Here is a 16,554-nt window from a genome sequence, read left to right as displayed (position 1 = left end):
TCTACAGTTTATAACCAATAAATTGTGGTCAGAGTCCACATCTGCCCCTGGAAATGTCGTACAATTTAAAACCTGGTTCATAAATCTCTGCCTTACCATTATATAATCTATCTGAAACTTTCCAGTGTCTCCAGGAGTCTTCCAAGTGCCAGACTTCTTTCGTGATTCTTAAACGAAGTGTAGCTTAAGCTACAACGTTAGATTTCCAGTATCCACTTGCTCACCGTCTTAGTTCTGCATTTGCAAATTATGGAACTGTGTAGATTGTACCTTACAGTTTTCTGTAGTTAAACAGCGCTAAATTAACAAATGGGACACTGAATATTTCTCGGGTATTCAGCGGGGTGCGGTGTTTGGGCAGGCCGACTTGTGGCCATCTGCGGTTGTCTGCTGCGGGGCGCCGCTCTCGTATCCTCTGGCCGGCCGGAGCTGGCGCAGTCCATGAGCTGCCACTCCCACGGAGGCTGCTGTCGTGCTCGAGGCCGGCGCTCCGCGGAAAGCCGCCGTTTGCGTGCATTTGTCCGTCGTGTAGTCGGATGCCTAGAGACCCGGAAGGTGTCGGATTGGCGCAGACTGAGGGAGATGCAACGCTGTGGCAAAGGGGGCTTCGTCGAGTGTAGGTTGACTGGTGTTTACGTTCAGAGCATCTCTCTGGTACCGTACAGGCAGTCCGGCCTTCGCACGTTTTGCCTGCACTGGCAGGGGATTGCATTCTAAAAGAGACTGAGGCTGCCATCCTTAGGGCAGAAAAATGAAATTGTGCGCGCCTGCTGACACGTAGAGTGTACAAACAAGCGCTTAAGCCTATTACTGGATGACACGTACAGAGGACAGAATACGATCGTAGCAGCCGAGTGAAGGGGGAGGCCGCCAAGCAAGGAGGGCGGCCGCGTCGCTCCGACAGCACGGACGAGCTCGAGTCCGCGAGGAGGGAGTGTCCCACTGTTAGTGGGAGGGGCCGGCAGCCCACAGTGGCGGCTGCAGCGGGTGTGGCAGGCCCTGCCTCGGGACTGGCTCACTGGCCCGGTTCTCTGGGTTCGTAAGCGGTATTCGCCTCGGTTTCTCAACTGTGGCTTTCACCTCTTCAGCATGCCGCTTCCCACAATGTCAGCAGGCTGAAAGGCGTTCTCGTGTAAGGTTTACGTGTTGTTACGACACCTTGCAGTGCTGTCAGACTGACGTTATCTCCAAATAGGCGATTCAGACATCTCGCTTGAGTCATGTGAGCCACAGTATTAGCAGCATCGGCTCTGCTGCCTGTTTCTCGTTCCGGGCCTAAAATTACAATCGGCATGCTTCGGAACTGGATGGTGAAAAGTTCAGAAATGTTTACATCCACCCCCAGTACGTCTTTCTCTGGTGCAACCCTACTATCGATCTCTGAAAGGAGAAACTATTTTGAAATAGTCTGTTTTAGAACTTTGTTGTTTGATATTTTTAATTACATGATCAAAAATTATCAGATGCTGATTTTTTTAAAATAATCGCATTTCTTTCGGATAATGTCTTCCATATTCGGTATTTTATAACTCCTTATTTCTCTACGTGACAGACACCCAATTTTAGATTCTATGCTTTACTGCAGCATTCCCCATGCGAGAAACACGGTCTAAGAAACGGAATAAAAAGCAGCTGCCGTGGACATAGACTTAATGGTGGTCAACAACCAAGTGAATTACGCCAACTGAACAAGTGTGAGGAGCGTAGAGACGTCTTGGCGTAAGTAAAGTTATATACAAAGCATCCGGTTGCTGTCTGACAACTCTGTGACAGTAAAATTCTCTATTGTCGTATGTCGAGAGATGTCTTGTACCTCGCTTCCTGTGTGTTACATGTGTTGTGTAGTAGTCATGACGCGCACACGACTGGCGTGACTAATGCTTGTTTTTCTCTGTTTCAGAATCTGAAGAACCAGATAATGACGACGAACCTGTGGGTGGAGCAGGTAAGTCTTTTCCGCCGCCTCAGTGCATTTTTTACATCAACAGCTCATTGCTTACCTTTCCTCTTCCTAGTTATTGTCTTCAGTAGACACTTAGAGCACACAAGCAGCGTTACTAGGACGTACGTGTCCCAGAAGAACAGCATCTGCAAAGTATACCAACATCTGTACAGCGCATGGCGGAGGGTATTTTCTAGCAGTGTTATGCATTTTGTCTCCTCTTCCAAATGTGGTGATGGCACGGAGTGTGTGTCCGTTCATTTATTTAGTTCGTTCGTACACTACACACACACACACACACACACACACACACACACACACACACACACATTGTGTTCAGTAAATTCGATTTTGCCATTTTGAAGGAGAGACTTTAGGGATGGAGAAACAGCTACGTTTCAGCCACTGACTGGTACTTCTGTAAAGTATGGTGACAACAAGGTACGACGGGCGCTAGTCTACTCAAACCAATAATTATGGGAATAACCCCTTTATTACCATCTATGTCTATTTTCGGAAAAACAAAACAGCTATACTGGAAAGAACGACTGCCCCTCCCCTTACCCTGCTCGTTCTTCAAACACAGTGTTTACGTAATACAGAAAACTATCAGCACTCAAGATCTGCTAGGAATTACATTTGAACAAGCACCTGTCAGTGGGTTGTCAACGTCGTATCCTTGCCAGCATTAGCCACATCTGGAGCGAGGGCGAGCTCCCATCCCAATGGCGAGAAAGCATCGTCGTTCCAGTACAGAAACCGTGTAAGCACTCGCTAGAGATGAACAGTTATCGCCCAATTAGTCTCACTGTAGTTCACTGTAAGTTTCTTGAACACTCCTGCACCCGGTAGCTGCGTTGGCTCTTGAGCTTGGGGACCTCTAGCTTTGTCCCATGCTGGTTTTTGGTGATAACCTGGTTTACCTGGAGTCTGCCATCTGAACAGTTCTCGCTCGAAGTCAACACCTTACAGCCATCTTCCTCGACTTGCAAACGGCTTATGACAGCACAGGGTGACAACACACAAGTGGGGCCTCCGTGGTCTGCTCCCTATTTTAATCCACAACTTGCTGTCGCAGTGTACATTCCACGTACAAGTTTGTGCTTTCCACAGTACCCCCATATCCAAGAGAATGAGATGCCATAGGGCTCTGTACTGTGTGTCTCTCTCTCTTTCTAGTAGCCATCAAATGTCTAGCAGCAGCTGTGGGGTCCTCCTTCTATGCTGACGAATTTCGCCTCTACTGTTGCTCCCCTAGTACGCGTATCGCTGAACGTCGACTGCAAGGCGCCATACAAAGAGCACAGGCATCAACCCTCATCCATGGCGTTCCATCTTCAGCCGCCAATACGCATGTCATGCGCTTCTGTCAACGGTGTACCATTTGCCCACAACCAGAACGTTATCTCGACAGCTAGCTACTCACTGTGCTGGAGACTTATCGCTGTTTAGTAGCCGAGCGGTCTGAGGCGCTGCAGTGATGGACTGTGCGGCTGGTCCCGGCGCAGGTTCGAGTCCTCCCTCGGGCATGGGTGTGTGTGTTTGTCCTTAGGATAATTTAGGTTAAGTAGTGTGTAAGATTACGGACTGATGACCTCAGCAGTTAAGTCCCATAAGATTTCACACACATTTGAACTTATCGGTCTTTAGGACTGGTCTTTGATTCTCAGTTGATGTGGAGACCCCATCTTCTCCAGCTTAAGCGAAAGTACTGGCTGCACCTTAATAAACCTTACTGCCTGAGTAACACCAGCTGGGATGCATATCACACTACCCTTCTATAGCTTTGCAAAGCCTTGCCACAATTCCATTTTGATTGTGGGAGTCTGGCACTCGATTCAGCAGCGCCCCCAGCATTGCAGGCGCTGGATCCAATTCACCACTGTGGGCTTCGGCTTGCGACAGGAACCTATCGGACTAGTCCTGTGAATATTTTACTCTTGGAGGCTTGGTTTCCTACATTGCCAATCAGGCGCTGACAACAGCTTGTCAGTTATGTTGCCCACGTTTACAGCTTTCCTAAGCATCTGAACTACCATCACCTCTTTCCAAACACAGAAATCCATCTCCTGCAATGGTGTCCAAGTGCAGTGATTACAATCACAATCCGTGTCTGGTCCCTCCTTTCTGAACCTTGATTGTGAACTCTCCCTCCACGACAGCGCCGCATCCAGTAATTCAGAAGTAGTCCACAATGATGGCTCGACGGTTTCTGGATACGTGAGCTTTGAACTGCTCTCCTTTCCAGATGACTGTAGTGTCTTCACCTGGAGTTGATAGCTATCTCTCGTATTCTTGAGCATATCTGTTCCTGTAGCAGTGGGATCCTTCCTCATCTGTGAGACTCGAGCAGTTTTGAATCTTTCGACTAGTGTTACCTTCGACCATTGCCATTCAGGATTCCCTGTGTGCCCTAGAGCAATGTGGATACTCAGTGACCTTCATCTGGACCCTGGGCCATGCTGGGATCCTGGGGAATGAACACTCATTGATAGCCTGCCCAAACTGACTACCTGTAAACCAGCTCTTGAGATGGGTATTCCAGAAACAGACCCCTTATCGGTATTATACCGCCAAGTTTTGAAATCTGGAGTATGGAATTTCTCAGTCTGACTTCACTAAACAAACTACTGGTGGTAAAGGAGACTAGAAATCTGTCGATGTCTCCCTTGCAGGCCTCTCACAAGGACCCTACCGCCCTTTGCAGGCTCTGCATCTGCCATACTTGGCTGACTCGTGGTCATCTCCTCCATAGCGAGGACATGCCCCATTTCACCGTGGTTCCTGTTTTACCGTGGTCGACATTTTGCTGGAATGTCCCAACCTAGCAGCCTTGGAGGGGACTCACCACCCTGACTCGCAACCCCTGGTGTAAGAGATGATGCCCCAGCGGCTGATGTAGTCTACGTTTTATTGGTGAAGGGCCACCCCATTGAGGGGTCGGCAGCATACCCTGATGCCTCCTCTGTACAGAATCGGCTAGAGCTGTCTGGGCTTGGTGGACCAGCCCACTTCTCACCCTCCCTGGTCTTTTTCTCTCCCCCAGCCCCTCTCGCATTGTCTGTTAGACTGGTTTGTGTTTTGCCTCTCTGATTTTCCATTCCGTTGTGTGTGTGTCGCTACTCTCCGAGGCAATCTTAGAGTAGAGTACCTCTGGTAAGTGGTGGGGGCTGGGGGATGTATGTCCCTCATTTCACTCTGCTTTCAGGGGCTTCTGGCTGCTCCCTAGATGGGGTACCTCGCTTGCCTTTCTTCCTCTGTCTCCCTTTTCTCTTTTTGTCCCTTACTTCAACTCCACTGACAGACCTTGGGGTTTTCGTTCCTTGGGTTTGGCACATTAGGCTATATCTGATCTACAGCCACGTAGAGCCGTCTGCTCGAGGAGAAAAGGGACTGATGACCTTGCAGTTTAGGCCCTTTAATCATCCAACTAACCAACCGATCCACACACTGCGGCTTAAACGCCTCACTGAGCCGTCACCGCGTATCTTTCGAAAAGAGGCTCGGTCGTGACCCGTCGGACTCCACTATAGTCCCCAGTCAGCTGTGTACAGTTTCTGGGTGTTCCTCCCATTCGAGACGCGAAGCTTCACGTGGCGCTGTGAAAAATGGCGTTTTGTGATATACGCGACTCGGAATTCCATTGTGTGCAGTTCCCGTCACAGTCTTTTCTCGAAAGCTGCTTGGGGCGGACGTGCATTCACTGCCAGCAGCAGTTCCCGTGGGGTTTGAAACCAATTGTCATTGTCGAGGCGTCACACCTGTCTCTGGCCCCTCCCTGTCTGTCAGTATCTTCCCGCAACCACTGTTCCTGACCAGCGCTACAGGGCGGCGCGTGCTGCACCATTCCTTGAAGACACGCTGGGCTGTCCTCGTACAGGTTCCTTCAGGTTTTGCTGACGGACACGTCCAGAATAGGACAGCTCCGGGTCTAGCCTTCTCACTGTACTAGCTGGTACACACTCGTCGTCAGCAGCGGAGAGTCAGATAACCACGTACCTGCAAGCAGCCTATAGCTCTACAAACTAAGTAAAGTAGTCTGCTCCCTTAATTGGGGAGGCTAAACAGCAGTTTGCATCAAGTCAACATGAGACACACGCAGTCGTGGTTGCATTTATCTATCACAATCTTCCTGTCTCAACACAGGTACACTGACGGAAAAAATCGCAACACCAGAAAGTAAATAATGTAGAGTAATGACATTTCGGAAATACATTGATCTAGGCAACATATGTAAGTTATTAACATTCCAACATCACAGTGTCAGGCGGTGGGTTAATAATAATAATAATAAATCATAAGTAATAGGAAATATTAGAATATTGTTCGCCGTCTTTTACAATAGCCTGTAAACCATTTTTGTGATCAGCCAGAAAGCGATGGAAAACATACTGACCATAGTTTCCAGTCTGCAAGTCAACATTCTTTTCCAGTCCACTGAAACAAATGTTTCTGTTCTGTATGTACTCAGCGGGCTCAAGAAGTATGATTACAAATGAAGATGTTGAGTTCTAGTTGATAGATATATTTGATAAATTTTCACACGCACAACATTATTTTAATAGTAATAATAAATTTCTCTAATCAAAACAGCACTATGAGCAGCTCAGAGGCGACCTTTACAGTAAGTTCCCAATAAATGATCTTTCGCCCTGACTTCTGATAATCAACATAATTACTCGTCTCAAAAGTGGAAAATAATTGTCATCACTTGCCGCGCGGATTTGTTAACATTACGCGCGGCACACTAACAGTTACTTCCGCGAAATCTAAGCTACCCAGGACGGGGTTCAGTCCTCGCTATTTCACTTCCTATTTGTACCGAAAACGTGAGTTTAATTGCGTTCTTGCTCTGACGTCGCCTACTCCGGCGTGTGACAGCTGTGGACCGTGCGGTAGCTGGGTGCGAACTCAAGTCTCGCCTGTCGGGCCGTATTTATAAACAGGCGCAGCGGACGGCTGCTGTTGCCCGTTCTATACCCAAGCAGCAGCCTTTAAACGGCCACTTTCCCGGACACGCAATATTTTATAACAGTGTCACGAATCAATTTAGAATCTTCGTAATTTATGTATGAATGTAGTTAAGTTGGATATAATCACAGAAAAAGACTTAGCTCGCCTACATATAAACTATGCCGTCTAGAATTTTTAGAACGGTACTGACAGTAGAACATGACCTCTGAACTACAAGTTTAAGAAATGTTTGATTTGTTATTATTTACCTCCAGGCCTTGAAACTTGTTATAGCTCTATTATTTGATAGGTTTCATCGCGTGCTGTAGTCAGTACTTTCTAGCATTGATATAACAGATACTTAATCTGCTACATATAAGGACGTTTTCGTTCCAAATTTAGTTTTCAGTAAATTACTCGAAAACTATTAGAGGTAGCTTAATGGGGTCACGTAGTTTTAATGTTGAACTGAACCTTCATACAAATTTTTGGCTTTCTAGTTTTGTTATTTAGTGACACTTATTCTTCGTAAAAATGTGGATTCTGACTAAAATTTTGTTCCGATCAAGTTGAAATTTGTACCAGGTAATTTTGACATACATCTGCACCTTATGTCCAGTTTTTGGCTTTTTTGGTCTTGCAATTTTTTCCATCAGTCTACTTTTTATTGCATAATTTATCCTCGTTCGTTTCGACTGCTTCCGTAACATTGCTGTTAGCGTGGTTTACGTACTTAATTGTTCCTCACTCTTTACTGTTTCTGTGGTTGAAGGTAGGGAGTGGCCGGAGGGCAAGAGAGGGCACACACGATAAATAACAATTTTTCCTTGCCCCATTTGGGTGTGCAACAGGAAAGGGAGCGAGTAGCCCTGGTAGAAAGCACCCCCAACCATTTTCCGCAGGATTGCTTACAGGGTGTTGTATATATACTCACATCCGCACCCCATCAAAATTATAGCAGTTTTAATGACAGAACATGATCGACGCCGCTCGGTGGTTTTCCTGGGCACAAAAGGCATAATTATAACACCAGCACACTGCAGCGATGCAGGTGTAAGGTTGAAATACGTAGCTTAGGTGCAGACATGAGTTGGCCCCCGGTTTATTTAGAAACGTGACAGAACCGTTTGCTATTTCATTTACACTGTAATACGAGATGCAGACAACCGTATAGTCTCCTCACAGCAGTCCAGACCACACAAGACGACACAAGGCCTCTGCTAGTCACGTATTTGCAGTTTCTCAACACTCAATTCATTATCTCTAAAAGTCTCAACAATAGTTACATTAACTTATAGCAATTTTCGTATAATATATCGTATTAAATTTCCTTTCGTCGGTTGTCCAAGGATAAAAGACGTTTAGACTCTGGGAATACTCTTGTTAAGTCAAATTTCAAATTTAGACTTCCGTTTTTATTATTAATTTCGCATTTCGTTTTATAGGACAAAATTTTAACTTCCACTCTCGCCTACATGAATACGATGATTTAAAATGTAGCTACGTTCGCAGCAATTAGAGTTTTTATAAAAGACCCGAACTTAATCTGAAATACGTGGAGTTACATTGCGCTAAGAACGAAGTACGCCACACATGTGTATTTTCCTCAGACATAAGTACTTTCGGTAATTAAGAAACCTAATTAAAAAGTAGCGAATATCTCTAATTTGCAATTGAAAGTATCAGTTATCTACTGAGAATCATACGACACTGCATATGAAACATTTTGTACGTCTTCCGAGACCAATTGATTTCTCCACCCGAGAGGTCACGGTCAATGTTTTAAGGTATCTGCACCAATTGGAAAGAAGAAGGATTTGACGCAGTCCACGGAAAGTAAATCATCCTGGCCTCTCGAGGGACCAGGCGCTCCATAATGAGCTGCCATAGCGGAGCTCCAGGCGGGCCAACCCTCGGGCGCCAAATTATTACCCGTTTTTGCGAAAGAAAAAGGGAGACGTTTGCGGAAGTCGAGAGCGGTGAATCGCGAAGCAGACCGGGGGAGCTGCCAGATCAGCAAACGCAGCGACAGACACACAGTAGCGGTGAGTGGCGGAGGGTGGGTTCTGCTGCGTCTCTGAGCGCCGGCCGAGTCCGCAGCAAAGTCGATGTCGGCGTACATTATTAATATTTATCTGCGATGCTAAGTTTCCGGGCAGCGTCAATAATAGAAGCGGTTCATGCACCGAAGCCAACTCGAAAACTAAACTCGCAACCCCAAAACTTTTTCACATCGAGCGACGCTAACTGCTCGGGAGGTTCCCCCTTTTGTTTTAGATTTTTTTCCCTTCTTCCGAGACGGTAGGGACGTGAGTTACTGCACACTGCGACGTAGCGCGGACCATCCTGCGCACAACTCACCCTCGTTTTACTTTGTCTCAGGTTGTGGTCCGTAACGCACGGAATGATGGGTCGCAGTAGTAATGGCGCGACAAGTGTAATGAAGTGCGTTTTGAGGAACAGCGACGTTAATAAAATCGTAGGTCTCTTCCATAACAGTGACGGGCTGCTGAGGTCTTGAGTCGGAAGATCGGTTTGATGCAGCTCTCCCCGTACAACCCTCCTCATCTGACCCTGCTCACTGTACTTTAAACCTCGCTCTCCCTCTACAGTTTTGACCTGCCACACTTCCCACTATTCCTTTACACCTCGGAATATGTCTTATCAACTGATCTCTTAATCTAGTCTAGTTGTGCCACAATTTTTTCCTCCTCATTACCTGCTCGATCTGCCCATCTGTCCTTTAGCATTCTTCTCTACTACATATTTCCGAAACTTGTGTGCTCTTTCTGTCTGACCTACCTATCAACTACGTTTCACTTGTGTACAAAGCTACACTCCAAACAATTTCAGAGAATACTTGCTAACCCTTAAATTTATTGTCGATCTTAACAAATTTCTCTTTTAAAGGAACGCTCTTCTTGTTATTGAATGCCATCATTTTATACGCTTTTTAATTCGGTCGCACAAATGCCAAAACTCATTTTCTGCTTCCAGTTTCTTATTTCCTAATCTGATTTAATTCGACTAGGTTCGTAATCTTCTTTTACTTTTATTGATGTTCAAGTCATAACTTTTTTCGAGGCTCTACCCGTTCTGTTCATCTTCTGTCTCAAGTGCTGTGCGGTCTGTGATAGAATTACAGTGTCACTAGCAAACCTCAGAGTCTTTTTTTCTTCATCCCGAGTTGTATTTCCCTGTACAGAGATCTCCTCGGTTTCGATAAGGAGTGACATGGTCACTAGGAAGGTGACGGCTATGAAATTACGTAAGAACCACAGCAGTCTCTAATAGCGAATATTTGTTTATTCAATCAGCGCCTTCAGTCACAGTGATCGTCTTCATAGTGATGTACCTTCAGGACGACCGCTAACTGAATGAAGACATATTTGCGATCAGTGACTGCTGTGGGTGCGGTTCTCCGCCGCAGCTTGCTCAGTGTACGGACTGAACTACATGGAGCGTTTACTCAAAAAATGGTTCAAATGGCTCTGAGCACTATGGGACTTAACATCTGAGGTCATCAGTCCCCTAGAACTTAGAACTACTTAAACCGAACTAACCTAAGGGCATCACACACATCCATGCCCGAGGCAGGATTCGAACCTGCGACCGTAGCGGTCGCGCGGTTCCAGACTGAAGCGCCTAGAACCGCTCGGCCACCCTCGCCTACAGCGTTTACTCGCTCCCTTCTCAAATACCTCTCGCCTTTCACGACCTTCGACTCTCATAACTGCAGCCTGATTGTTGTATGAATTGCGAATAACGTTTCGCTGCCTGTATTTTATCACTACTTTCAGAATTTCAAAGAGAATACTCCATTCAAATTTGTGACAAGCGCTCTTTAAAGCTACAGACGCTATAAACGTTGGTATCCCTTCCTTCAGTCGCTCATTTGAAATAGGTCGTAGGTTCAAAATCGCCTCGCGCACGAGGTTGCCTTCTGCTAGCTTTCCCATTACTCTACAAGTAATTCGTACCAGTGTTAGCCCCGTCAGCATGTGCCTTTTGTGGATTTGGGATTACGGCGTTGTTCATTATTCTTAGGATACTTGGCTTGCTTCGTCTATCTTCCGTACTAACTTTAATAGTTTTTTGTCGCTTAGTGTTGGCAAGAATCTCTGAGAATTCCCATCCACTCCAGGGCCCTTGTTTCGATTTAGGTCTTTCAGTGCCACGTCAAGTAGTTCACGCACTATCACATCTCGCATCTCATTTTCGTCTACGTTCTCTTCCCTTTCCAAAATATTATCATCAAGTTCGTTTACTTTCTGCAGAAGTGGAAGCTGTACTCCAATAGCTCCCTGCGAAGTGAAAAATTAGCAAATAAAGTAGATGCGAGGCTCCGGAAAAACCAAATGACTAAAGCTATGGAAGAGGAGAAATGAATGTGGAAGCTATTTACAGACCCGTGAAGAAGCATGTAACAATATATTCATCAACATACATGGCACATTACAGCCAAAGTTTCCGAAATGCACAGAGGAATTGATATAGTGTTAACTCAAAAAAACCCTTTTTCAGTCTCGTTTCACAAAATTCGTTAGTACTCTACGACCTAGGTTCCGCGTTGTAAGCCCATTTTCTAATAGAGTGGTGGTGCAGGAAATGGCTTAATAACACGAAGCCTAGGTCGCACAGTAATAATGGAGTCTGCGAAACAAGGCTGGGGAAGGGTTCCGTTTATATGCAGTGCTTCAGCAAGGACCCACGGTTGAATCAACTAAAAGAAAGAGGAACAGTTATTGACATTTTCCCTACTGGAGACGTCATAACACCTGCCAAGTCGCAGTGTATAATTTTGAAGCGTGACATGAAGTAATTAACAGGTGATGGTGATTCTGACGAGAGGGTCATGTGATGCTCATTCACTTCATTATGAGATTAGGCTATCCCAGGTAACTGTATGTAGGGACGGAGATATGGGGAGTATGAGAGGGAGTGTCGTAGTATGGCGGGGGCGTGGCGGAGAAATTCTCGGAAGGGGTGTGGGTGCTGAGCGGAGCGTCGACTGTCCGACGAAAGCAGACACCCCTGTGAGGCCGGGCTGTACCATCTGCCCCGTCGTCTAGCTGCTTTGTCCGACGTCCACGACGTCGTTTTATTGAAATGTTGTTGCTGTGGTCTTCAGCCCTGAGACTGGTTTAATGCAGCCCTCCATGCTACTCTATCCTGTGAAAGCCTCTTCTTCTCCCAGTACCTACTGCAACCTACATCCTTCTGAATCTGTTTAGTGTATTCATCTCTTGGTCTCCCTCTACGATTTTTACCCTCCACGCTGCCCTCCAATACTAAATTGGTGATCCCTTGATGCCTCAACACATGTCCTACCAACCGATCCGTTCTTCTGGTCAAGTTGTGCCACAAACTTCTCACCTCCCCAATCCTATTCAATACCTCCTCACTAGTTATATGATCTACCCATCTAATCTTCAGCATTCTTCTGTAGCACCACATTTCGAAAGCTTCTATTCTCTTCTTGTCCAAACTATTTATCGTCCATGTTTCACTTCCATACATGGCTACGCTCCATACAAATACTTTCAGAAACGACTTCCTGACACTTAAGCCTATACTCGATGTTAACAAATTTAGTTGCCAGTCTACATTTTATATCTTCTATACTTCGACCATCATCAGTTATTTTGCTCCCCAAATAGCACAACTCCTTTACTACTTTAAGTGTCTCATTTCCTAATGAATTCTAATTGAAATGTGTGAATGACAAACAAAACTCTGCGAGACGTTCATCAAAATTCAGCACGAAACAAAATAAGAAAGCGTGGTGTTCCGCTGCAGTGCGGTCTGGCCTCGGTGTCGGGAACGGCACCGCGTGGCAGCCTCTCCCCCGCCTCTCTCCTGTCGGCAGCCTCGCCCAGCTCACTGAGAACCCCCCAGCCGCCGCTGGCCCGCCTTCTCTTATTACGTTCTCTTTCGACGTCGTTCTTACGGCGTCAACGAGTCCTACTTTTGAATTACCACGTGCGCTACGAATCAGATGAACCATTTCTACTATTTCCTGTGTTGCTGAGAGCCAATTTTCAATGTGACTCGCGGACGAAAATAGTAATCGGGGAACCTACGAAATTGCTGGCTCCGCTTGCGTGTAAATCATCTGTATGCAGTGTGAAGCAGAACTCGGCTTTCAAAGGTGGCACCACGGATCACAACAAGAAAAAATGCAGAAAACGTGGGCTATGAAATGGATCAGTCAATATTTATTAGAGCATCCTCTTTTGGATGAAATAAATTAGCTGTATTCGAGTAGTTCGATCTTCTACTTTGACAATGCTACTTCAGTTTCTTCAAAATGCTTTTCATAGAAGGTGCAGACTGAGCAGTGCAGGCTATTAGTTGATGGAAGCTATTCCCACAAAACCTGTTATGTCAGCTCCAAATAGCAGCTGGCCCTCGCTTTCTGGACAAGTCGATGACGCTAGAGAGTAATTTCTGAGGGAGAAACCAAACACGGGAAGTTGGCAGTCGGCTGCCGCGCTAGCGTAAACAGCTCGGTGCTCCTGTTTACTTCGTCGCCGTCAAGACGGAGACATCCTCAGCTTCTCTGTCGGCCCTTTACCACCAGTGGACGGCCGCGTGCTGACAAGAAAAATGTTCTTCATCTGGATGAAGGTTTTTTACTGTCCGCGTTTGCTCCTAATGTGTAAGAAGGAAATGTGGTTCTCCCTCGAGCAGATACAGTTTTTGTTGTTTTCATATATTCTCTGTTAAATCTGTATAAACAAAATTGCAAATGTCGGTTCGTTCAGATTCGTTACTCTCCGAAATTTATTGACCAATTGCTTTGAAATTTCGAAACAGCCTCCCATTCAAGTATGCGCTCGTTTTTATTCCCCTGTTTCTTTAAGTATATGTAATACATAAATCTATATAAATTTAATAATAGGGAAGTTACAGAATATACATCAGCGAAATGTTGTTAGAAAACAGGAAATTTGTATTTATGGCTTACTGGCTCATGCTTAGAATACTACGACAGAATCTGAATTTTCAGTAACAATAAACAAGGCCAAAGGTCAGAGGGAGGGGAGGGGGAGGAGGTGATTGGCAGAGAGATAGACAAGGACAAGGAGGTGAAGAAAGAAAGGCGACGGCTGGGGTGGACAGAAGCAGGCGAGAAGAGGACGGCAGCACTCGTACACAATTCCCATACGTGTCACAGACGTGTGCTTCCTCTGTTCTTCCTTTTCCACAGCAAAGTGTGGCCAGGTGCAGCTACTAATATACAAAGAATTTCTACGTTATGATACATAGCAATTTTCTACGTTATAGTATTTACATTAAAGTCATGAAACAAATAAAATAAATAGCGGTTGAAAACGGATACTAAACAAACATGATAGAGAAACTAAACCAAAAAATTTGCGGAAAAGTAAAAAGGGCACCTAGCACATAGCAGCAAACGCAGCAAACAAAACATAAACACACACAATATATCTAAAAAAGAAACATCAAAAACAACAAACGAATAGCACACAGTCACCTATAGCATTTCACAGGATATATTCATAAATTCTAGGCTCTAAAAGAACTATCAGAGGTTCAAAACGCACACAAAACACACACACACACACGCACACGCACACACACACAGAGAGAGAGAGAGAGAGAGGGGAGTGCGGAGAGAGAGACAGAGAGAGAGAGAGACTGCCGCCCAGAAGAGACAGAATAAGATGGCGGAAGAAGTGAACATGACACAACGCTGAAGATCTGCATACAAACACCCTGTAAAAGCATGAAAACTCGACGTCTACCAATAGTAAGGACCCACTTTCACAACTAAAACAAGAAAAATTGTGTTTGCTCAAGGCAGAACGATATTTCCTTATTACAAAGAGCGTTCAAATGCAAAGGTAGGAAACTTCGTGACAGATCGGTTGAAGTTTGCATACGCCACTTTGGAACAACGTTGAGAGACATCTAGCCCCCCAAAAAATTCAAAGCTGATCTCTCAGCACGCAAGGCGATGCTCACAGTCTTTCTGGACGTTCGAGGTCCGTCACTCATCGAATTCCTCGCTCGCGTGAGAGACCGCCCACGGTGGAGGCACTCCTCGGTGTGCGCGAGTCCGTCGAGGGCAAACGGCCCGGGCTCCGCGCAGTGGCAGGGTCCGCCCTCTTCAACTCGGACGACCACCTGAACGACACATTGAAGTATTGGGCCCTGCCACAGCCACACGAATTCTGGACACAGGGAATCCTTTGGCTCACGAAACAGTCATGCTCAGCCCTGTGGTGCTTACTTTCGAATAAAGGCTTAGTTGTACGCACGATGCTGTTTTGTGTCTTTTCTTTCGAACATCGCAGTACGGATGGACCTGAGGTGTGCAGTGACCGTGGCGAAGGCGGCTCAGGTGTGGATGCCGGGCAGAGGCAGCAGGTAGACGCGTGCGCTGGACGTGCTTTCTGTCCTCTTCCAGTTTCTGCTAAAACTGGAGCTGAGAATGTGCATCGCCCACATCCTGAGTCTACTACATTGCGAGTGCAAGAAGGCATCTTTCGTGACGAGGCGATATGTGATCCTATGGGTGGAAGAAGAAAGTATGGAAGTTGTTCAGAGCACTTTACCTGTAGTAAACGTGAAACGCTACACAAAACCTGTTACAGAGCAGCAAATATTTCAAGAAAGCCTGTTCCAGTATGTTTATTAACAGTCGAGGCCAAAGAGGACAAGACTGCATTTCTCTGCGTGAGTTGCAGACCTACATGTTTCCAGTGTGACTATGATAGAAATACTGCGTTTACTGTGGGACTGACACAGAGCAAGCGGCAGGCATACTGGACAGAGGCGACAAAAGATACAGCCACAGCTGACAACACCACCCAGTCGAGGAGTCTGCTGCAGTTAGGCGCTCTTCCTTCCGCTCCCGTCTTGTGCCTTCTACCAGGCTCGCCCATTGTTTCCTCGTGCGCAACGAGCCACCCCCACAATATGACTGACCATGTCCCATATATTGGTGAAATGTCCTTTTGGCCCTTAGTGCTAAGCTCCAGATTCCTCGTCTTTAAAATTAGCACACGATTCGAGGGTGGTTGAACTGATCCTCAGTTTCCTACGTCATAGTGGTTTTTATTTTCGGATTGAGATTCTGCTTTTCTCCTGGAGCAGGGGCAGTGTGGTTGTGGTTTGTACCTCTCTTCTCGTTTTCTAGGTCTCAGACCCGTGACCACTCCATCACGCAAAGGCCAATCTGTTATCCCTCTGTTTCTCCAGTCTTTAGATTGGGCGTGCCAGCTTACGCCTTCTACTGTGTGTGTTTGACCCTCTGACTGGATCCGTCCACTTTAAGGGGTAACTTTGGAGTCGCGGGACTGATGACTTCGCCGTTTAGCCCCATAACCCCTCCTCAACCGGTCAGTGAGTCAGTCAGTGTAACGGCGCGCCCAAGTAACACCACTGTAAAGCTGCTTTCACACTGGCAATTTCGTCGTCGCGATTCAGCCGCGCGATTCCATCGCCGCTATGCGCGACTATCGCGCGGCTGAACCGTGCGACTGAATCGCCAGGCATGAGGCTCAACCGCGGGAGCTGTCTGTGTGCTTGTGTCAGCCAGTTCCGAAATGGATTCTGACGAGCGAGTGTTGGTTTCCGCTGTGTTGTTGAGAAGGAAATACAGACGACACCGGCGTCAAAGAAAATAC

At 46.3% G+C, this 16,554-nt stretch overlaps 1 protein-coding gene across 1 annotated transcript in view; it reads left to right on the top strand.

Moving 5' to 3' along the window:
- LOC124552396 (acetylcholine receptor subunit alpha-like) overlaps positions 1 to 16,554 on the top strand; it is a 354,641-nt gene that overhangs the window by 100,266 nt on the left and 237,821 nt on the right. Inside the window, exon 3 of the mRNA XM_047126656.1 lies at positions 1,901 to 1,945. Coding sequence (XP_046982612.1) covers positions 1,901 to 1,945 — 45 coding nt within the window. The remainder of the gene's footprint in view (positions 1 to 1,900; positions 1,946 to 16,554) is intronic.

The sequence above is a fragment of the Schistocerca americana genome, chromosome 10, assembly GCF_021461395.2.
Source record: "Schistocerca americana isolate TAMUIC-IGC-003095 chromosome 10, iqSchAmer2.1, whole genome shotgun sequence".
NCBI classification, from domain to species: Eukaryota; Metazoa; Arthropoda; class Insecta; order Orthoptera; family Acrididae; genus Schistocerca; species Schistocerca americana.
Note: the sequence above shows the minus strand (reverse complement) of the source record. Positions and strands in the feature narration are given on the sequence as shown.